The sequence below is a fragment of the Ammodytes marinus genome (assembly GCF_949987685.1).
Source record: "Ammodytes marinus genome assembly, chromosome: 15".
Classification (NCBI taxonomy): Eukaryota; Metazoa; Chordata; class Actinopteri; order Uranoscopiformes; family Ammodytidae; genus Ammodytes; species Ammodytes marinus.
The window spans coordinates 14,279,241-14,302,402 of record NC_137219.1 but is presented as its reverse complement, the minus strand read 5'-3'; the positions used below and the strand labels follow the sequence as shown (position 1 = coordinate 14,302,402).

Sequence of the window (23,162 nt, the reverse complement as noted above, 5' to 3'; positions counted from 1 at the left end):
GACAGGTTGAAAAATATTCAGACAAAGGAGGATTAACAAATCCTTGCGATGTGTCAATTGATGCTTTATTAATGCAAAGAGAGATGGTCATTGTTCAGTGGAAAACAACCTGGATTTTTTATTTATTTTTAATGTATCTGCATTTCTAACGGTAGGCTAATGGCGGGTAGTTCAGTGCATAGCAGAGCGCCGCGCTCGGTCCTCACCAACATACATCTGCTGTTAACTGTAAATACAGAGAAAGACTTAATTTTTCGCCTTTTATTTATTTATTTATTTATTGTGTGTGTGGTATGCATTTTAATATTATTAACATGAATTAGTGCAGACAACGTCATATCAGTAACACTGCTTTGATGTAATTTGCTGATGGCTGTTCATTCGCTTAACCTTAATGGGTTGAAAATAATGAAAAGAAAATCCAGGTAGGTTCAACCTAAAGTCTGACAAGAGTGCCTTGTGCCTATTTGCTATTTATCCAAAGGCACAAGACTTGTTTATGTATTAAGAACGTGTTGAAGGGGCGGGGTTTATGTATTATAAGCCAATCACGGGTCGCGCTCTCCTCTTGTCTCCACTGCTATTGGTTACAATCTGTCTGTGTATAATGCCGATGTTGCTTGGCTTTCAAGCGGTTAGCTCGCAGCCAATGTTAAAGCTGGAGATTTTAGCCTGTTTCCTCTTACAACTATCTACATCATCAAACACTACACAAAGCCTACCTTCAGGTGGCTACTCTGCTGTTAACGGTAAGTTTGGCTCTTGCGAGAGACACCGCATGTAGCCAACCTACTATTATTTACCTGTTGGTAATAGCAAGCTAACGGACAGTCGAGCTGAAAATACTGGCTAGCTAGCAGAAACATAGCTAGCTAAGGTAAAGACACAAAATAAACATAATAACTGTCGCAGAGAGGTCCAGAAAACATTTATACTTTTCGGAAGTTACCAGGTTTGTTTATATGAGATGTGACTCGGAATTCTCGGGTCACCGTCAGTATCTTGAACATGTTAGCGCATCCACGAGCTGCTTCTTCTGTGATGTTTTCATGGCAACTCGGCAGCTGTTGCGCGTGCCCTGTATCTTATTTTGTGCTAAACGTTATTAACCGAAAGATATTCGAGACCTGTTATCAAAACATCCTCTTCTAATAACTTCTAAGACTAACTGTATAATTCCCAACTACAATTTCAACATGTCAGAGTACACTCACTGTTTCAGGGATGCTCTGATAACGTTATGTTATCAGATTGATAAAGAGAGTACGGCTTATCAGACATGCCTCTCTTGTTGGCTTTAACAGTTGTTATTTTGTAGAGAAAAATTACAATGGCCAAACAACAAGTGTCATTATCTTAGTGCGTATTCACTTCAATCCCTGTTTGCAGTAGACCATTTATATATTATTTTTTATAGATTGAAAGCTGTACGAAGTGTGACTTCTGGCTTATGAGAAGTTGTTATGCATTTCCAAAAAAGGTACAGGCAGTAGACATACTTTGACAGTATGTTGCACTTTTAAAATATGTATTATAAGTGGTGTGTAAGTGCATCTCTATTTTTTTTTGTAATTATTTATCCTTCATATTGCCTAACTGAAGGTGTGCTTTGTTGCAGACAGCTTCATCGTGTATGGGACGATGAATGGAAAGCCTCCTTCAGCTGTGTGGAGATGACCTGCCACCCGTTTGGGAATGGTCAGAATGGGGCCAGATGTGCCCCTTCTTAATGAGTACAAGCAGGAGTTCTTCTGGAAGCGCTTCCCACAGACGGTGTTGGGGGGTCCACGCTTCAAGTTGGGCTACTGTGCTCCGCCGTATGTCTACGTCAACCAGGTGTTGCTGTTCTTGACACCATGGCTTTTTGGGGGCATTGCCACTCTGCTCTGCCAGCTGCAGCTGCTCCAGGAGCTCCACGCAACAGTGCTTGCTGGTATGCTAATGTTCGGGGCTGCAGCTGGTGTCCAGGCCCTGGCGTTGTATGCGGCTCAGAGAAATGGCACAGTGGAGAGGCTCGGTCCTCCCAACATCCTGGTCGATGAGGAGGAAGTGGAATTCACCCATTGCGTGAGCCCAGAGACGGTCCGATTCATTGCCCCCGGGAAGAGGTTTGGGCTGAATGTGGTGCTGCATACGGTGCTGGCCGGGGTGCTGTGTGGCTTTGGGACATGGTACGTGTTCCTGGGCAGACTGACTGCCCTCTACGGCAGCATTGGCATATCCCTGGTTGTTTTTGTCTTGAGTTGGGTGACGCTGTGTATTGCTGAGTATTCCCTCATCGTAAATACAGCCACAGAGACGGCCACTTTCCAGGCACAGGACACTTATGAGATCACTCCACTCACCCGGCCCCTATACATTTTTATTTTCATTGCTGTGGACTTGGCTGACAGGTGAGCAACAGCAACAGCAACACCGTCGACTGATGAATTGAGAAGCCCTCTTTGAGGAATGCCACTGTGTTTCACAATTCTGCCGTATATATATATGTGTCTTGCTCTGATTTAGGTTCTCAAGCCCAGTCCCTGAGCTCCAGCTGGCCAGCCAGGTTCTCCATGTGATGTTCCTCTTCCTACCTCTGCTGTGGGCGCTGGGTATCCTTCCCCCACTGGATGCCCTGCTCCTCTGGGGAATGGAGCAGGCTCTTGTGTTTGGCTTAGGAGGCTCGCCCATGTCCAGCAACCTCAGGTACAAATTAGAAGTACATCCTTCACCCGTAGCTTTCATCAGTAGATTTACACTGGTGTTAATCAAAGTATTTTTATTAGTAACATATTTTTACACATACTTTGAAAGCACATAAACAACAACATCATGTTAGCGAATAACATCAGTGGATCCCTCCTATGTGTTCAGTTTACTCTGGCTCAAATGAAGGCTATCCCTGCGTTCCGAATCGCATACTTTCTACTATTTAGTATAGTATGGTAGAAAAAAGATTTAGTAGGTCACAAAAGAAAGAGTATGCGATTCGGAAGTTAGGGCCAGGTTGCATTTGTCATTTCATATATCTAGTATCCTGCATGTGTCTGTGCAAGTAAGATATACCATAGTCATCCATTTGTATTTGTTTTTTGAGGTTCTAGTTATTGTAACACTAGATCACACATACTATGTAAAGTTTATTTATGTTAATCATTCTACCCTGTATTTGAGCTCTGCTTTTAAACATAGTATTTTATTAGATGCCATGTCTATTCATTGCTTCAACACACACACTAAAATAGCCAGACAGACAGCCGATTTGGTGATTATTATAGCAGAAATTTAAGCAAAACACAGTTTTTGTTCATTCACATCCTAGTAATGTTTGGGGGAAGGCCAGTCTTTAGATTATAATAGAGCCATTGATGTGACAAATGTGACAGTTGCCTGTACAACATCAGCCCTGTGTTTTTGTGTGAACGCCGTCCCACAGGCTGCTGTTGATGTTTGGTGGATCCGCCGGCGTGGCTGTGTGTAATTACTTCATCCCCTCAACACTGGGTGTGATTCTCTTCTCCATCTCTACGGGATTTCTGCTGAGCCTGGACCTCAGCCAGGTTAGCGCGTTCTGCAGAGGTCCCGGGGCAGCCTATGCAGACCGTGGATTTTGCAGAGGGGTGTCTCCTCCTCCTCCTCCCAGTTCCTTTGGCTGGAATCTGGGTTGCAGGGAGCTGCTGCTGTACTTAAGCCTTCCACTGGTGGCCATGGTGGAAGCGGGACTGTTGCATCACTTCCTCGGGTCATTTCAGTCCCAGAGCTTGGTTACAGGACCCCAAGCCTCTGTCAGCTACCTCCTCCTCGTACTGTTCTGCCTCTGCTGGGCTCTCCGAGAGATCCAGGGGGCCTATGTATTTGGAGGGGTGTTCCTCAATCCTCTGTACCCTAAAGGCATGTCCAGTGTGCAGACCTTTAAGCAGAGGAACAGAGGATTATACGTTGCCGCAGCAATCAGAAGAGTCCTTCTTTATCTTGGTGAGACTGTAATAGTGTGTATTTTAAAGGTGGAGTCAGTGATTCTGGAGAAAGCTTGTTGTTAAAATCGCTTATTGTCAAAATCACAATCTTAATTTTGTCTTAATCACGATCCGCTAGCTGTGTGCACATTGAAAATAAGTCTGTTGTTAATACACAGCCTAGGCTCTGTAAACACAAACATGCACATCAACAAACAAAGGTTTGCAAGGCTTGCAACATGCCCCTTTACAGAAAGCTGTGTATTAACACTTGTGAGTTCACTGATTTTGACAACAAGCATTCTCCAGAAACGCTGATGCCACCTCATGTTTTCAAATCTTAACTTCTCTCTCAGGTGTTTAAAACAACTCCAAATGGACATCTTTTAAACCTGTGTTTACCATTTTACTTCACAGTTTCTCCATTTGCAATGATTGCTTTTCTGTCAATGGACAAATCTCTGCAGCTGCTCCACAGAATTTCCCTTTGTGTGGGATTCACGCGAGCCTTTAGAGTGGTATGCTTACACTCATTATTCTATCAATTCTAAGTATAAATGTGTACATAACAGGCAGATAATAATTATTATAGAGAAGACCTTTTTTAATGTTACTCCTGGCTGATTCTTAATTTAACCAATTCAAATCGAATCATAGATCATTGTTTAAAATAAAATGAAACACAACAATTTTCTTGTTTTTTTTTCTTAATATGAGCTGTGATTCATCCCATTATGTTTAATGGATTTTTATGCATGTCGTGCTCAGCGCAATGGTTGCTCTTTGTTGCGGTGCAGGTGTGGCAGAGTTCTGAGGATGCTCTGATGCAAATGGTGGTGGTGGTCTTAGTGCGGATTGCAGCTGGAAACAACATGCTGCCAGGGTGGGACAACCTGGGCACGGGAGTTCAACTTCTTCTGGTGATACATTTTCTTCCTTATTTTAAATTCAGATTATATTCTTCTGCTTTTTATGTGTTATCCGCATTGAGGAAAACCATTCAAAACACATCTTAGTATCATTTAGTCCAGGTCATCACCACTACACACTACAACCTCAATAGTAAACAAATAGTTAATAAATGAATACCTCTCGGACAGTGTCAGTCAAACTTGTGCTTTTCTTTTCTTGTAGAGGTAGAATTTGTGGCTGAGATTAGTGCATCTTGATAATATTGCAGTAAAATATATGGTTTGGTTTGCCTGTATTACATCCGAAATGTTAGGGGCGCCCATAGCTCAGTTGATAGGGCGTCCCCCCCCCCCCCCCCCCCCCCCCCCCGGGCCAAGGCCCCGCAGCGGACCCGGGTTCGAATCCTGCCCGGGTCAGTTCTCTGCATGTCCTCTCCTCTTTGCCCCATTTCAACACTGTCTCCCCAATCTGTCTAATAAAGCAAAAAAATTCCCAAAAAATAACCTTAAAAAAAAAACTTAACCAAAACTACATTAAGTAAAAATTTTAAAAAGTGAATGAAGCACACAAGTCACTTTTACATACCGTATGTCACACAGACTGATAAGACCTGATGGTGCCTCAGTAGGTGAGTGCTCTTAATGTTTTATCTGCTTGTTTCTGATTTAGGTTGGCCTCCTCTTTGACAGACTGACCCAGTTCCTCGCAAAGCTCAAGTTCACCCTGACTGTGCTGGTGACGTCTTGGACCGAGAAGAAGCAGCGCCGGCAGTCGGCTGGAACTCTCTTGGCTCTGAACGCCTCCATGTGCCCACTGCTGCTAGCGGTGGTAACCCTTTCTGCCCTGCTCTCTGCCCCTCTGCTGCCACTCTTCACCCTACCCATCTTCCTGGTGGGGTTCCCCAGGCCTCAGCGCAGTTGGCCAGGCGCCGTGGGTACCGCCTGTCCCTGCCCGGACTCCATCTTCTACCAACAGATGAGCAGAAGTCTGGCCTCAGCTCTGAGGATGGCCTTTGCAAGAGGGTCACTGGGTAAGTTATCCACGCTTGATATCCCCTCTGTCTATGGTGTCTGTCTTTTTTTTTCAAAATCTTTCTCAAATGTTTCAAGAAAACAGTGTTTAAAATTTTAGTTTGTAGATCCGCAAATCTGAATATTCTATTGTGATGATAACCACATTATCTTTAATTATTTGTAGATGTAAGGTGTCCTTGAGTGGCCTGAAAGTCGCCCATTAATAAAATTATTTATTATTAATAATAATAATAATAATAATAATAATCATAATAATAATAATAATAATAATACATTATATTTGTATAGCACCTTTCATACAAGAATTTGATCTGCATTTCATATGAAATGCAGCTCAAAGTGCTTAAGAATTATACAATTACATGCATTACAAGCTTCACAATAAAATACTCATAAAATGAAAATAGACATATCAATAGTAGTAGAATTAAGTGCATACAAGTACTGTATATTTCAATGAAATCTAAATAATGCTGACAATTTTTATTATAAAAACACATTTTGTGTGTCTTAACGTTTTAGTTTGCTAAGCAGTATTTCTATTTGCTGATTTTTGAAATTTACAGCCCAAAACGGTACACAGTACACACACTTGTCTACAGAGCTCCACCAATATTCCAATTCTTTTGATATTTTCATGAATTTGTGTTTTGACTTGTGTGGTAATGGCAGTGACTGAACTTTCCTATCGGTCAAGTAGGGCGAGTGTGCAGATCAAAGAGCAGTGAACCATCACCTCATATGGTTTAATAGTAAGACGAATGTTGTCGTGAGCAGCTCTTTGGAATTGCTGGCAGTAATGTGAGCTTGCATGATCCAGTTAAGCTTCCTGTGAAGTGACCCAAAAAAAATTGCTCTGATCTGTATTCATTACATCCAAATGTTTCCGCACCATTAACCGCATAATACTTTTAGGCCAAACGGAGCTGCTGCGAGGATTTTACTCTCTGCTTCATCAGCAAGGGGGGAAAGGAAAAATAGTAGAGAAAAGCATTATTTATGGATTGATGATTCAAAACTGAATAAAAAAACAGCAGCGGTGAAGTCATTCCTTGTTTGTCTGTGTGAGAGAGGGCTCAGGCTGCTGTAGCTGTGGATGCATTATTCAGAATAAGGGCTTGTTAGGTTGATGCTCACAGTCTTAACGATGGCAGTTTGTAGTGTTCTTTTGCTTTGCTCACACTGGGGGCCGTGGAGCAGCGGGCAGGAAAGGCTGGCCCAGCGTGTCACTTCCCATCATGAGGTAGTGGCAGGGACTATTCTGAGACGCTGCTATGGGAAATGACATTATTCTTGAGCCGGGCAACTTAAAACAAAAACCTCCCGTCACCTTGCCATCTCTGTTCATCTGACTTGAAATAAACGTCTGCTGCCCAAAAAAAGAAAAGCCAGCAATGGATAAAAGGGAGTGAGATCTTAGAGACGAATGGAAAACTAAGGCAGAGGAAATATTCAATATTTAGATCTCTGTGCACTCAGGCAGTTAAAACAGTATCATGACCTTCCTGTACAACTGGATGGTACACGTCTCCCTGCAGCTCATCCAGTAGCCATGTTATCCACATAGTCAGCAGAGGGACGTGCAGCTGATGCAAAATGAAAGGGATGCGCAGTCCCTTACTTAAGTGTGATTACATGACATACATTTTCTGTTTCCCTTGCTTCTTGCCCCCAAATGTACATATCAACTGTCTTTACTTGTTTGATGCATGGATGGCTGATGGTTTTTCCCCCGTCTGTAGGTTCTTTAGCCCCAGGCTCTCATTTTCTTGGCCGCTTTCAGGACCGTATGGTTTGGATAATGATCCTGGAGAGAGGATATGGATACTGTACAGTCAATATTAAGGTACCGTATGTTTTTTTTTGTCCATTAAAGGTGCACTATGCGGTTTCAAAGGTAGGGGGATTTGTTTACATTTGCAGAGCCTTCAGTTAGTTTACAATATATATAATTATTATATTTTTTTTTGGGGGGGCATTTTTATGCTTTACTGATCGAACCCGGGTCTGCTGCTGGGCCCGGCCCGGGGGCGGGGGACGCCCTACCAACTGAGCTATGGGCGCCCCCCAAAACATATTTTTTACACGTGTTATATTTAGTATTGAATAATTCTATCCTAAATCAAAACCAAATTATTTTGAGGCACCTGGAACAAACGTAAGATGTTTGTAAACAAAACTGTGGGCCCTGCTGCTGTAAACAACAACAGTTAAACTAACTTTTAATGTAGCTTTCTAACTTCAGTGTTCCATGGATCCAATTTTCCTGTGACAAAAGCTTGTTTATTAAGTTATGAAAATATACTTTAAAAAAATTCACATATCTGACACGCACAAAGTTACGTAGTGCACCTTTAAGAATCACTGCAGTTATTTGCAACAAAAGTACACAGTTAGGCCTTTCACACCAAAAAGAACCATGAGCCAGTTCAAAACTGGTTACAGCCTTATCCCAGTTATGAACCGGTTGGTTTCACAACGACCAGAGCCAGCCATGGAGCCGGCAAGAGAGCAACGTCATGACGTCACTGTAAACGTGTGTGTACGTCGCCCGACGCCGCTGCTCTCGTGGCTAACGCTAAAGCTAGCGCTAGCTTTAAGCACAACAACAGCGGCGAATACGTCTTATTTTTACACGTGTTGGCTCTCACTTTATCTGTGTGTGTGTGTGTGTGTGTGTGTGTCTCCGTTTGTCGCGCTGCTCGGCTCAGTGGGCTCTGTGTTTATATGTCCATACTGTGAAGGTGCTGCCTGCTTCAGCGTTTACTTTCATGTTACTTCAAAATAAAAGCCAACTCACGTTTGTCCAGAGAAATGCTAATGTGAAGCCAGTGAAATGCTTTTAATGTGAAGCCGAAGCCTTAATGCTCTATTTGTAACTTAACTGCTGCGCGCTGATCTAAAGATAGTGTTTTTCAATATAGAAAGCCGTGTCTCTGGCATTACCGGTGGTGACACAAGTTTATTTTGCTAAAAAAAACGGCACATTGTCCCGCACAAACGTAGTCTTTGGCCCACATCTGGTGAATTGGGATCTGGTCACCCTACTTTGCAAACAGGACCCATACAGCGTATTTTTGCCAGTCAATTTGATCGCTACGTTCGGTAATTATGTTATTTTTACGTCTCGTAGTAGCGGTGTTTTTAAATATGGCGGGCATGAGGTTTGAGTTGGTCTGGTTGGTCAGGATAATCCCTCCCCCAGCCGCTGGCGCAAGCAGTTCTTACCTCAAACCCTGCTCAATCCTGGGGTTTGAGTTGAACCGGTTTTTACAGCCTGGAGCCGGCTCTCTGGCGTTGTGAAACCAAAACACTGGCTCTAGCTCCGAACTAGCCCGGAACTAGCTCCGATTTTGCAGCGGTGTGAAAGGCCTAAGTGTGATGTGGTTTGTTATAGGGTCTGGAGCTGCAGGAGACCTCTTGCCACACAGTAGAGGCACGGAGGGTGGATGAGGTGTTCGAGGCCGCCTTCGAGCGCCCTGAGCGGCTTGGTTTGACCCAGGGCTTAAACCTGCACTGGGGGAACGCTCTCACCCCTTGTGCTGGCCTCGCAGTGCGCGTCTACTCCGATGCCCGAAATGTGCTCTCCGGCATCATCGACTCTCATGACAACTTGAGAAAACTTCAGGATGAATTCCTGAAAGCCCTGGTGTGGTTGCTCCTCAGATATTGTGTGCAGAAGCACAAAGGATTCCTATGGAGCAGTGAAGAAGGGCCGGGGGTCGGAGGCAGGAAGTCCCAGTCTTCCCAGTTGGCCCAGACCACTTGTAACCAGCCAACCGAAGCCGTCCTGGTGGAGTCCAACGTGTCTTCTCTCAGGTTTAGACAGGACAGCTCCAGTTTGACCTCCTTTGGTGATTGGTCGGACGAGGATGACTTATTTGGACCTCAACCAGCCAGGCGGACAGTGGCATTAGTGACTGCAGAGGCCCAGCCAGGACACACAGTGCTGCAGACAGGGGCTTCTCTACCAGGCTCAGTGGAGATGGACAGTCTTTTTGAAAACATGGCTCTCTCTGCCCTGCAGCCGCTGCAGCCTCTGGGTCTAGGCATCGGGATGCCAGCAGTGGATAAAGGAAGGAACCCAGAAGTCTTCAGAGAGAGTCCTGGCTCACTCCCCCAGCTGAACTTCAGCTGCCCCCAGTCGGAGGTATTCAATCTGCCAACAGGGTGGAGGACAGCACCTTTGCTACCATCGCGCCTGCTGCAGCTCAGGCCTTTGTTTCCTGAGGACTGGTTTCGGTTTACCTTGGGGCAGTTTGGGCGCGCTATGCAGGGCGAGACCTCAGAGGACATGACCAAAGCCCTGAAAGAGGATGATGCCTTGAAGGAGCTGCACGCACAGGTTGCACTTTCATGTCTCATCTCTCTGGGGGCAGAGTCTGCCTTCACCAGTCCCAGCTACGTCTACAGACTCTATTGTGGAGATATACCGTGGACGGAAGGACTCGACTGGCTCTCCTCCAGTAAAGAACTTTACCAGCTCGCACTTCGTGCTTTCAGGTAAAATTGTTCATAGGTTTCAGTATTCCTGATGACTAGGGCTTATTGTTACCAGAAAAAAAAGATACGTCTCAATTAATGCTGTCTTTATGGTTTTGTACGGCTTCAGGTTCAGTTTCAAGCTGCTGTTTGATCAAGCAAGTCTAGGGCCCATGGAATCCCCTGAGGAGTTGTTCAGCACACTTGAGGAATACGAAAGGGATTGGTACATCGGCTTGGTGACAGAGAAAGGCTGGCACGACAGTGTCCTTCAGGAGAAACCTTTCCTATTCTCTCTAGGACACGACCTCGCTATGGTAATAACATGACCATTTCTTGTTTACATTCTGTCTTACCTTGCGAATATTAACCCATTGATGACGGCTGCTGCGCGATGCCACATTGGCTCTCCTGCCTGATGCTGCGTCGCGCAGCATTATTACTTTATCTAATTTTCATGGCAATCCCAGCATAGAATGCACTGTCATTGGTTCAAATACACATGAGATGGGTTTTGTTGATTTTTTTAAGACCACGTGACCACCCAAAAGTTGTGTGGTTTGCCGAAAATCATGTCAATCAAAAAAAAAAAAAATCAAAAAATAAAACAAAATAATAATAAAAAAATACGCCAGCTATGTCGGCGACAGAACAGTTAGTGGCGTTTGGTGCGCAGAATCAAGGTCTACTATAGACTACTGACGAAAATCACACAACACATTGCATCTATTTATTAACAATATTTAATAATTTTCTAATTCATCTAATTTTGACGATTTTTAGAAATATTTGTTGGTTTGTAAGCGCTAAGGGAGCATGTTTAAATAAAACCTGTGAACCTTAACTTTTAAATGTATTTTATTTCATGTTTCTATGTGCTACACAGGCTTAGATATTAAGGTTTTGGTAGACTTGACAATTCGTACTATTTTTTCAGAAAACCCTCAGGCATTAAGGACATGCATCCTAGATTGCCATAGTCATCAATGGGTTAAAGTACATCTGTTCATCTACAACTGCTGTTGATCTGCTGCTTATTCTTTGTTTTTTGTTCTATAAAATTTTGGTTAATTAAAATTACGATTTGGAGCCAATCAGTGAAATGAATGTCTTACATTTGTATGACTGTCCTTGTGAACAGGGTACCTACACAGGGCGAGTCCTGTCCCTGCAGGAGCAGCTAGTGCACGTGGGCCGTCTGAATGGGGAGGGGGTGCGAGGCCAGTGGGCAAACCTTTCCTGGGAGCTCCTGTATGCTACTAATGACGACGAGGAGCGTTACAGCATCCAGGCTCACCCCTTCATGCTAAGGAACCTAACTGTCCAGGCAGCCGATCCCCCTCTAGGATACCCCATCTACTCATCAGCTCCCCTTCACTTCCCCTGCCTCTGACCTATGGCTCCTTCTGCCCTTTCTGCTCTGGAGAGGGAAGACGATGCATTTCAGTTGGTACGACAACAGCTAAATGTCAATTTTCCAAAGTCAATGTCTGTAAAAATAAAGAGAGAACTTTAATCAATTTTGGAGTTTCACTTTTGAAAGAGTTGACTCACAAGAGTTCATTAAAGGAATGTATGTACTGGAACCTGTTGTTTTCACATTGATTTGACTTTTATGGCGCTTCATTTCTTGCACCACAGAGGAAGAAGCAGTGGCATCACCACTGAACTCTTGCATAAGTTGCAAAATCTTTGTCGACAGATTTTGCCTGACCGTGTGGACTACCTCCAAGAATAGCACATTAAAAGGTGAAAAATTCCTATTGTATCTTGAATGAGTCCTGATAGGTTCCCACCGAAGCACATGCGTTTTGTGGTTTGTTTATTAATGTGTGTGCTTAAAAATGAATACATTTGCCCACTTAGGACACACCTGCTGAATACTTCTGGTTTTATTGTACTTTTTAGATTTCACGATTTTCACGTGATATCCCCTGTGTCCACAATAAAAAAAACTGGACAAGAATTTTAATGTTTTAAGATATCAAGGATGTGCCTTGGATATTTCTCGCTGTATGTGTAAGGTGTTTTGTGCTATTGTTTTGTTTACACTTCACTTGTTTACAACTTGGAATGAAGAGTTCAAAGAATCTGTGTCCTTAGTTCTTTGTACATCATGTGGATTTTTATATGTGTAACTGTATATACTTATAATAAAATAGCTTGGCAGAAGCAGTTCTGTTGTTTCTCAATAAACAAACTCATCAGAGCAGAAAATGTATCCAAACTGAATTTTATTAGGCTTTCAAAAGCTTAGAACACGTGTTTTATTCATACATAGAATCCAACTTTGTTACAAGTTCATGTGGGCTCTCATCCAGTAGATCACATTATCTAAAGATCCTTGTTCCCAAAAAAACAAACTGTTTAATATAGGTGTTTAAATAAAAAGGGACCCAATCACTTCAAACTTAAGAAATGCAATAAACGTGTTTCCTCTTGAGGATGTGACTTTCAGGAGGTCTTTGGCTTACTGAAGTAGGCAGAGTCAGCATCCTGTGAAAATAAAAAAAGGCTAGCTGTTAGCACTGATGGCTCCTGCAAAATGGATTCAAAATTTGTAACACTTTTATTCCAACATGAAAACTGTCTATGTACTGCATCGTGGTGAGATTTGTACATTTTGTAGTAATTGTAGTGTCTCAACAAGAATGACCTTGACATTGCCTTAACTCCAGTGTCTTCCCTGTCGATGAATACTGTGTAGATTGTGTTAAATTGCATAGGCTCCAGACAGCAGTTTATACTTCGAGACCTTACTGAAGCATAAGCATGTTGCATGTTCCAATGTCTGGCTGGTTGGAACGTGACCTTTCGCCGTGGCCCTCAGCTGTCACTGTCCAGCAAACACACACACTGGTCAGTCAAAAAGTCAGTCAACAAACACTGCAGGGAAATACTCATGCTCACTGTCACTCCCTGGCCACCGTCTTCTTCTTCTTCTTAGACTCAAGCAAGGTCAACAACAGCTGAGGCCCCACAGCTGTTAAGAGACAGCTCTGCATAGTGTCTTGCCATGTTCTGCTAATCCAAGTGTTTTCAGTCTTTTGACACTGTGAGAACCTAGGCCAAACGCAGTGGCGTGCACAGACATTTTGGGGGGCAGGTGCTCAGTGCAAAAAAAAGGGCACAATACAGTATATTCTATCGATGAATGACCAAATCATTTTAAGGGTACTTGTACAAACCTCCCCCCCAAAAAAATAAAATAAAATGTGTGGACAGCTTTTAAGATATTTCAATAACATTTGAGGAACAGTTCAACATTAAAATCTAAGCTTTAAAAGGCCCTGAACAGTTAACATGACTCTGGTCTTAACTCTGACCTTTCATCTTCATCATCGTCCTTCTAGCTGCTGGTGGATGCTTTCATCGAGGAGAGCAGAGAGCTGCTCCCCTGGGCTGCCTGCTGTAGGTCCCATTCTTTTCCCTTTTTTATCCTCTCCTTTCTAGGCATTATACTGCAATTTGTAAACCAACCATATGAATAAGACTGCTTGGTTACATTACAACAAGGCACAAGGCTACTTTTTCTGTCATTTAGCAAATAAATTACTGCAAGTGAAGTGTTAATTATATAGCCTAAAGTAAACCTACCTAAACAACACTAAATATTCAGCATACTGATAGATTCACATGCTGTACCAATGACAAACTCTGCCGACATTAGTTGTGTTCATCACGTCATATCTATTTTTTTGGGGGGGGCTAGCTTGTTAAGCAGGACAGTCGGCTAATTTATGCTCAGCTGTGTGGCGCTGCATGATAGAGGCTACTTTATAACAGAGACAAATAAATGCAAGTTATAGCTTGGCAACTGAGGCTTAGGGGGCAAATAATACACTCTTGACTCCATTCATGTATGTGTTACCTCGCTGGTGGGGCAGGGCAGTCCGGGGAGTAGGTGAGGTGTGTGTGTGCAAAAGCTGTGAACTGCTGCGGCAACGCGCCTCCGTTTGTGTCCACTCTGCGCGTTCACGTTGACAAAGGAAGTGTGTGCGGAGGAGGAGGAGGGGGGGCATATGTATTGGGGCATTATTGTCAAAAGTTTTTAATCGTTGAGCATTTATAGATGATAATGTCGCCACATACACTGTAAAAAAAACAAATAAAAAAAAACGAACTTTCAGATTATAATTTTTTTTTTTCAAAAGGGCACTTGATTGGGCCAGGGGAAAGGGGCAGGTGCTTCAGCACCACTTCAGGTCTACCTGTGCACGCCACTGGCCAAACGTAAAGAAACTAACTGATTTTATCATATTAATCGATTTCTGAGTACAGCGAGGAATGTTTATTAAAAGGTTATATGGTGTGGCGCTCCCATGATGTAGCGGGCAGAGCACGTACCATAAAGGCTCAGTACTTCTCACAGCTACTTCGACTCAGGACCAGGCCATTCTCTAAATACCCCCCTCCTGTCTCCCCATTCCCATTCACACTCTATCTCTAACTGTCTAATAAACGATTGAAACACCTAAAAAAGCCATTCTAAAAAGGGAAACTGTATACCTACCAGGCCAGCTTTGAAATTCTGCACCCTTTTTCTGCCCAACATGTTTGTGATAAACCAGGCAAACGTTGGGGTGTACTGCCATGCATAGTAAAACAGGAGGAATGGCTGCTGTGCGATCCACATTTCCTTCACACCGTTGGCAATTCCCACCAGCATCAAACGCACACAGCGACTTGTTGGCATCTTGTGTTCCTGGTTACCAGCTGTTGCCACGTTCTTAGGTAATGGAAGGAAAACAGGAAACTTAAAACAAACTACTGAAGTAGCTACACAAATATTTAAGAAAACAGGTATAATACTACCTTATAGGGAGCAGAATACATTACCTTGTCCAGCTTCTCTGTGAAGGCATTTTGGACAATCTGGGATTGCACAGGCCCTGGACACACTGTGCTGATGAGTATGTTTGGAAAGTCAGTCAGTTCAGTCCGAAGCGAATTAAAGAATCCCTGTGGAAAAATATAGTAACAGCACACACAATATACATGGGCTTGGCCGAAAAGGGAACACAAAGTGGAGGGTGATCGAGATAAATCAAGATATTAAATATTCATCAACAACTTATTTGCAACCACTCTCTGGGGACACATTTTAAATCAGAGAAAACCAATAAAAACCTAAAAAGGTATGTGATTATTGTAACTCTGGTCCAAACAGTTGCCATTTCTGTTCCCTTCACCTGCAGAGCATGCTTGCTAGCAGAGTATCCAGTTGCCAGTGGTGCCCCGGCGATGCCAACTACGCTGCTGACAGTCACGATGCTCCCGCTGCCCTGCTTCGTCATGTGAGGCAGCACCTGCTTGGTCATGGAGACCGTTCCCAGGAAGTTGAGTTCCATTAAGGCCTGATACACATCCACACTGGTCTCCAAGCACAGAGAGCGCTGGCTCCGGCCGCCATTGTTTATTAGGATATCGATCTGAAAAGTCACAGGAAAGAACAGGAAAAACACATGATTTTTGAAACAAAATGTGTTTGACCTGAACAATATGCTAAGGCTTGGTCTAAGTAACATCTGTACACAGTATAATATGTCATTGTAACAAAGCGAAGAGGGAGTGTACTGTGCAACTGAAAACCAGTAAGTCAAATATTGTCATTTGTAATAAAACTAATGATGCAAAGGCAATCTATTACAGAAACTTTTTTACAATGCAATGAGGGTGGCCTTACATGTCCAAAGTACTCGATTGCGGCCTTTGTTTTTCCCTGGTGCGATGTCCGCTCCAGCAAATCAAGAGGAAGGACAAGAACATCTTTATCCTGGAGGTCGGAGCACTCTTGAGGAATATATGATGAAAATAATTCAGCTGGTCACAACTAAAGACTGAATGTTAACAAAACTAAAAACTCTTGTTACGTATAGAAACCTTTATGCAGTTTACGGTTGGTTTGAGAACAAAAGGAAAGTACTGCAGTGTTATTGCTGCCACGGATAAAGAGTTCAAGTTAAAATGGGGGGGGGGGGGGGGTTAAGAAGGATTGATTTTAGGCAGGCCATGCATTATATTAGCTTGCAGTAAAAAAAATTCTCACCTAAACAGCGACGTTTGACCCTATTCAGCTCATCCTCACGTCGAGCAGACAGGATGAGACGGCAGCCACACAATGCTAGCTGGTAGGCCAACTCCTCTCCGATTCCACTGGAGGCTCCAGTGACCCACACCACCAGCCCCTTCAGCTTCTTCTCTGGTAAACAAAAAGACACAACAAAAGTCAACTAATATTCCGTAAAATAAATAATATAGGTTTTTGCAGTGACAGCTCCCTGGAAGCAAACGTAGAACGCATAAAACAGAGTGAACTGAAAAAGTCAACAAAGCATCATAACAAGTCCCCTCAATTTCAGCCCTAATAATCCACTACTAATTTCAAAATCAGACTTCAGCTTAGATACAACATATGGGGCTCAAGTAACATTTACTTTGGTATAGTTTTGAAGAACCTTAACTTTGCTTGTGTATTTCTATTGCTACTTTACACCATACTAACCTCACAGCTATAGGCCTGCTTGCTGTAAACAGGTTTTCCCCTGCGAAACTAATAAAACCCAAAATGGTAATGCATTTCTAAAATGCTTTTTGTTCTAATAACAGTTACCTAATCGAGTTAATAATATCACTCTGACATGGGCCGTTCGGCATAATGAGTGCTTTTACCATCAAACCTAGATTGCCAATAGGCTATTATCATAGGCTATTATGCACTATAGTGTACAACCCCAATTCAGAAAAAGGTGGGACGTTATGTAAATGTCAATAAAACAGAATGTGATCATTTCCTAATCCTTTTCGACGTGTATTCAATATCAGTACAAGCACATCATATGTATTTGTTTAAACTGATCAACTTTATTGTTTTTTGTAAATACGTAAACACACATTTTAAATGTTGTGCCTGCAACAGGTTTCAAAAACGTTTGGACAGGGGCATGTTTACCGCTGTGTTACATCACCCTTTCTTTTAACAACACTCAGTAAGCATTTGGGAACTGAGGACATTAATTGTTGAGATTTTGAAAGCAAAATTATTTCCCATTTTTGATTTAAATACAACTTCTGATGCTCAACATTCCGGGGTCTCCATTGTGATATTTTGTGCTTCATAATGCACCACATTTTTTCATTGGGAGACAGGTATAGACTGCAGACAGGCCAGTCTATATTACCCACACTCTGTTCTTACGAAGCGAAGCTGTATTAAAGGTGAAGTAAGCAATTTATGTTAATATAAGTGTTAAATCGCTCTTTATTCATACAGTGATCACTTACATAGTGTGCTAGTTTCATAAAGCCGATCTCTCAGTCAGCTGCTCTGCATGTAATCGGCAAATAAACTTTTCGGGGATCCCGAAATCAATATCCAATCACAAGAGAGAACGCTACAAACCGACACCTGTCTCACTCATGGTCTCACTGCCGGTACACGCCAGAGCGACAGATTGGTGAATGTTTATGCGCCTACAATGGCGGAGCAGGTAAAAATCCTTCCCAATGTCTGTTTTGATGGTTTTTATCATGTTTTATCACACTTACTTATCTGAGATGGTGCTAGATAACTCGCTGTTTGAAGACCGCAGTGCATTAATGTGGTGACGTGGGGACGAGGGAGGGAACTGCTAACTGCAGTCACTAGCCCCTTTTACACAGCCAGTGAAAGCCAGGAATATGCTGGAATTTCGGCCCTCCGCCCTGCTGTATAAATGCGACCGTTGCGGAACGAGGGAAGAAAGGTGCGAGAGATTGTTCCGGGAATGCCGACACAATCAGTTCCGCCTCTCTGTTTACATGCGGCCAGCTTGTTGATGCGGAACAGGGGGGCGTTTGATGTTCCATAGCCTACGTTCTAAACATGCAACCATGTTAGCAGTTGAAGGACGTGTGTTTAAGATTAACCACGGCGGCCTGATGTCCCGTAAAAATCACCAAATAAAAGGAACGGCGTATAATCTAGCTGGTCATAAGGTCTGCTGCTCAATACAAACCCCCACGCTTCATTTTGCGGAGTGTATGAGTCTATTTCTGCCCGGGGGAAGTTGTACAATGGGAAAGCTAGGCTAGGCTAAGCTAAGCTAGGCTGCGACCGGATCGCCGCAGCTATTATTATCCTAAGTCTGAGCGTATATCCACACTTTATTTCTGTCAACAGTAACGTGACTTCACACACTGTGTGTGTGTGTGTGTGTGTATGTCTGATCACTGCTCTCTCAAAGAGACTCGCTCACAGCCAACCTGTCACACAAACACACACAATGGGAAAGCTAGGCTAGGCTAAGCTAGGCTGCGACCGGATCGCCGCCGCTATTATATATTATTATCCTAAGTCTGAGCGTATATCCACACTTTATTTCTGTCTACAGTAACGTGACTTCACACACTGTGTGTGTGTGTATGTCTGATCGCTGCTCTCACAAAGAGACTCGCTCACAGCCAACCTGTCACACAAACACACACACAATGGGAAAGCTAGGCTAGGCTAAGCTAGGCTGCGACCGGATCGCCGCCGCTATTATTATAAGTCTGAGCGTATATCCACACTTTATTTCTGTCTACAGTAACGTGACTTCACACACTGTGTGTATGTGTATGTCTGATTGGCAGATATCTGCCCTCACAAAGAGACTTGCTCACAGCCAACCTGTCACACAAACACACACAGGCACAGAGGTGAAGCAGTGAGCAGCGGAGTGATTTTTGTCAGTTTGGTTAACAGTCCCAGAGATGTTGGACTCAGTGCGTCGCGAGATCAACCGGCACATCGTGGGGACAGTAAAATACGGCCCTCTTACTGCAAGCTCCAGCACTTCTGCTCTCAATTCACCGGCCAGTGTTGTTGTCGTAAAGCAGCTGACCGGCGCGGCGCTAAATGTTTACGTCACACCTGACGCTGTTTACAAGCACCTCTTTCATTCCGGAACGCTGTGTAAAAGGGGCTACTGATGCGCCAGCAGGCCGGCGTTGCTTGGTTCTGTGTAAATAACACAGAAGCAAGCAAAGATGGCATATTGGAGTGATGTTGTTCCGTCAATATGCTGCAATCTCTGTGTAAAAGGGGCTAGTGACAGGAAGTTAGCTAAACTGACCATTCCGCTTACTGAACCTTTAAGAAGTGCAGAATGTGGCTCGGTATTGTCTAGCTGAAATAAGACGGGACATCCCTGAAATAGACGTTGTCTGGATGGCAGCATGTTGCTCCAAAATCTGTTTGTAATTTTCAGCATTAATGGTGCCTTCATAGATGTGCAAGTTACCCATGTCATGGGCACTAACCCACCCCCATACCATCACAGATACTGGCTTTTCAACTTTGTATTGGTAAGAATCTGGATGGTCCTTTTCCTCTGGAGCGCAGAGGACACAACATCCATGATTTACAAAAAACTATTTGAAATGTAGACTTGTCAGACCACAGCCCACTGTTACACTTTGCGTCAGTCCATCTTGGATGAGCCCAGAGAAGTCTGCAGCATATGTGGATGTTGAAGGCTTTCACTTTGCATGGTAGAATCTTATCTTGCATTTGTGGATGTAGCGACGAACTGTGTTTACCGACAATGATTTTCTAAAGTGTTCCATGGCCCATCTAGAGATATCCTTTATAAAATCATGTCATTTTTTAATGCAGTGCCACCTGACGTCATGGGCATTACATTTTAATTTTGAACCTTGCCCCTTACGTGCAGAGATTTCTCCGGATTCTCAAAACATTTTAATTATATTATGGATTGTCGATAATATAATAATAATTCTTAAATTATTTGCAGGAATGTTGTATTTAAACTGTTGGACTGTTTTCCTCTGCAGTTCTTACCAAAGTGTTGGGCCTCACCCCATAAATGCTTGTGAAGTCTGAACCTTTATGGGATACCCCTTTATATCCATTCATGATAATATCACCTCTTACCAGTTAACATGTTCATGTGAGTAATGTTCAAAACTGTTTTTTTGTTTTGTTTTAACAATCAGCTTTTTAATGCCCCTGTCCTAAAAAAAAATTCAAATGTGTTGCTGGCATCAAATTCTGAATAAGCAGCACATGCAAAGAACAATGAAATAGATAGGTTAAAACATAAAATACATTGCCTTTGTATGGTTTTCAACCTGATTGTATGTGAAAAAGGATTAACAAATGATCACATTCGCTTTTATATAAGTTTTACATAACTACCCAACTTTTTCGAATTGGGGTTGTAATTGATTTTGGTGTACTTTCAGCTGTAACAGAGCTTTTGCTTTATAGGCCTTCTACTACCATTTACTTTTGGTTCATATCGAGAACAACTACGCCATTGTGGAAGATTTCCCACTGCAATTAAAATGCAAATGTGTTGAGGTAGCCTATGAAAACCTCGAATGAAGTGAGTTACTGTCATGGTTCAAACATGAAGGCTAGCTAAAGGATTATACTGAACGTTTAACATCGTCCGACATTACCTCAAAGGGTCAAAGTCACTGTGTGTCACTGTCGCCCTCTCACACTCAAAACATTTATTCGTTTGTGACGGCTCACTAAAAGACACGAGTTTAACTCACCTGGACTGTGTCCTAACACAGTCGCCCAGCGCATAGTGAAGTCTGCATCCGCAAACACGAACCCAATAAGGGATAGAATAAGTAAACAAAGCGGTATGACACACCACAGAGCAGATAAAAGACAGCAGTCCATTTGTTAACAACGAGTTAATGTTAACAACGAGTTAATGGACTTATAACCAAAGTAACGAGGAAATACTGTGTGCCCTGTAGTCTACCAGTACAAAAACATAGAAACAACTCAGGCAAAATTATATCACTTCCGCTAGGATATTTTCAAAATTAAAGCTGGGCGCATGACGATTGTGTTTTAAAATATTTATTGGAAGCCTTCGAGCAAAAGTCATGACATTCATACAAAATATGGAATTTCTTCAGTTTTTCCCTAGTTTTTTAAAATATTTTTTCCAACCAATCAATAAATCAATCTTCTTTATCTGCTTTTAGTTAAAAAGGCTATATGTCCTTATTCCTGCCGTCTTGATGTTGCCCCAGGTTTTCTGTGTGGTTATTTGGTAAAAATCTAATCATTTATGAACATTTATTAGTAAGCAAATATTGGACCAAAACAATGAATGTCTTAAAAATAGTATTTGTCGCTAATATGTCAAGTGTTATTGTGCTTAAGTGATATTTCCCTCCCCAGTTTAAATTTTTTTTTACTATAATGCAGGTTTTGCAACCAATCAATCCATAAATGAATCAATCATTCAATCAATAAATCTTCTTTATCTGCTTTTCGTTCAAAAGGTATTAGATGCCATCCTTCCTTCCCTCTTGAAGTTGCAGAAACTGTCCTTCTTTTCTCTGTGGTAAATGTCCTCTTTTGCAATCTTGAACTGACCACAACAGTTGCACACCCTTGATTGTTCTCTAAAAGTGATTGTTGTCTCTAAACACAATACTCTTTCAGAGCAGAGACCGAAAAACAAAATAGGCCAAACTCACCTTTTAAATGTCCAGCAGTGGCCTGTCAACTTATCACAACCAGGGGAGATATGACAATTCTGTCCAGGGTCTCGAATGTTGTTGTAATGATGCACAGGTCAACAGAGAATGGACGATAAAAGCTAAAAAAAATAAAAATAAAGAAGATGACTGTGACACTGGGCCTGTGCAAAAAGCCCATTTGGGCATAAAACACAAGGTACCGGATGTCTCATATTAAACATTGTGCATTTGTAGTTGAAAAGTCAGTTAATATAATCTGATTATTGATTAATTCATGGGAAAGGTCATACAGTTGGCTTTTTACAGATCAGTACTGGCTTGTAAAATCCTTTTCTAATTCTGAACACCACAGAGCAACAACATGGTCTTAAATGAAACTGCTTGTAAGCATTAAAAACCGAGGACAATGAAGTTATGTCCTCTGTATATTTTCCTGGAATCTGAGGGTTTGTCAACCAGACAAGTTCATATTTGAAATAAGAAAATAAATTGAGCCATGGTGGTTAATTCAAAGACTGATTTCAATATATTTAGTTTTGATACAATAATTTCACCCATTTAAAGTTAACAAATAGGCTACAGAATAACTGGGGAATCGATATTTGTGCCTATAATACTGTATCTTATTGTGGGATGCATAAATGTATTGACAGTATTTATTCTTTTTACAGAACACATTTAACTGTTTAATGCATCATTGTGGAATAGAACATTCTGCCTAAATTGAAGTTATAGGCCTACTGTAAAGTTAGAAAACAATTATTTGTGTTCATGCATGCATGCCCTCTGTGTTGCAACCAGAGCAGCCACAGCACTTTAGGGATGATGTAATGTTTTCGAGTAGGCTATATGGTACGCAACCTGCAACATCCGGGTCCTGCCTATGAGGCACTGTGCCATGGAGTATTCGGAGTAGGGTGAATTCGGGTAATCTGGGACATTGGGTAATCTGGGACACTTAAGGTCAAATGTGTTTATTTCCTTATCTAACAAAGTTTAAAAAAAAAAAAAAATACTACAGGATTAGTATGAATGTCACGCAACTGAAATGATATGTCTTCATGGGGGGGATGTCACAGGAAGAGGAAGAGCACTTATCAAACAGAAGCTCCCCTGAGAATTTCGAGAATTGGTCAATGACATAGGATTCTGATCAATTTAATGTTAAGGATATAACTCTTTCAAAAATAATGCATATTCTTGTTTTTTTTGGCAATTATGTTTGTGATATGTTAAAGAAACAAAATATGCAATAATATGTTGAATATTTGTTTTAGATTTTTATTTTTCAACCATTATG

At 42.2% G+C, this 23,162-nt stretch overlaps 2 protein-coding genes across 3 annotated transcripts; one reads left to right on the top strand and one right to left on the bottom strand.

Annotated features, from left to right (window-relative positions):
* The first annotated feature begins 620 nt into the window (after positions 1-620).
* On the top strand, positions 621-12,502 carry pcnx4 (pecanex 4). Its single transcript, XM_080042979.1, has 11 exons — positions 621-749; positions 1,619-2,393; positions 2,509-2,688; positions 3,419-3,957; positions 4,356-4,456; positions 4,736-4,858; positions 5,520-5,880; positions 7,627-7,730; positions 9,282-10,387; positions 10,497-10,683; positions 11,508-12,502. Exons 2-11 carry the CDS (start codon positions 1,696-1,698, stop codon positions 11,757-11,759), a joined length of 3,651 nt encoding a protein of 1,216 aa, XP_079899105.1. The 5' UTR covers positions 621-749; positions 1,619-1,695; the 3' UTR covers positions 11,760-12,502.
* Positions 12,503-12,611: 109 nt separating this feature from the next.
* Positions 12,612-21,143, bottom strand: dhrs7 (dehydrogenase/reductase (SDR family) member 7). 2 transcript variants are annotated; one of them, XM_080041792.1, is made up of 7 exons: positions 20,912-21,143; positions 16,416-16,568; positions 16,053-16,159; positions 15,559-15,798; positions 15,206-15,328; positions 14,876-15,095; positions 12,612-12,862 (listed from the first exon to the last, which is right to left on the bottom strand). In XM_080041792.1, the coding sequence occupies exons 1-7, from the start codon at positions 21,042-21,044 to the stop codon at positions 12,855-12,857; spliced, it is 984 nt and encodes a 327-aa protein (XP_079897918.1). In that variant the 5' UTR covers positions 21,045-21,143; the 3' UTR covers positions 12,612-12,854. The 2 variants fall into 2 exon arrangements, with proteins under 2 accessions (XP_079897918.1, XP_079897917.1); XM_080041791.1 differs by having other exon boundaries at positions 14,880-15,095.
* Between the last annotated feature and the right edge of the window lie 2,019 nt (positions 21,144-23,162).

Excerpts from the sequence above, each read along its gene's own strand:
- pcnx4 (XM_080042979.1), top strand. The coding sequence starts at position 1,696 with ATGGTCAGAATGGGGCCAGATGTGCCCCTTCTTAATGAGTACAAGCAG. Across the intron at positions 3,958-4,355 it reads AAGAGTCCTTCTTTATCTTG|TTTCTCCATTTGCAATGATT; the intron begins GTGAGACTGTAA and ends TTTACTTCACAG. Across the intron at positions 10,684-11,507 it reads TAGGACACGACCTCGCTATG|GGTACCTACACAGGGCGAGT; the intron begins GTAATAACATGA and ends CCTTGTGAACAG.
- dhrs7 (XM_080041791.1), bottom strand. The coding sequence starts at position 21,044 with ATGGACTGCTGTCTTTTATCTGCTCTGTGGTGTGTCATACCGCTTTGT. Across the intron at positions 16,569-20,911 it reads TGTGTTAGGACACAGTCCAG|AGAAGAAGCTGAAGGGGCTG; the intron begins GTGAGTTAAACT and ends TTTGTTTACCAG. Across the intron at positions 12,863-14,879 it reads AGAATTTCAAAGCTGGCCTG|GATGCTGACTCTGCCTACTT; the intron begins GTAGGTATACAG and ends TTATTTTCACAG.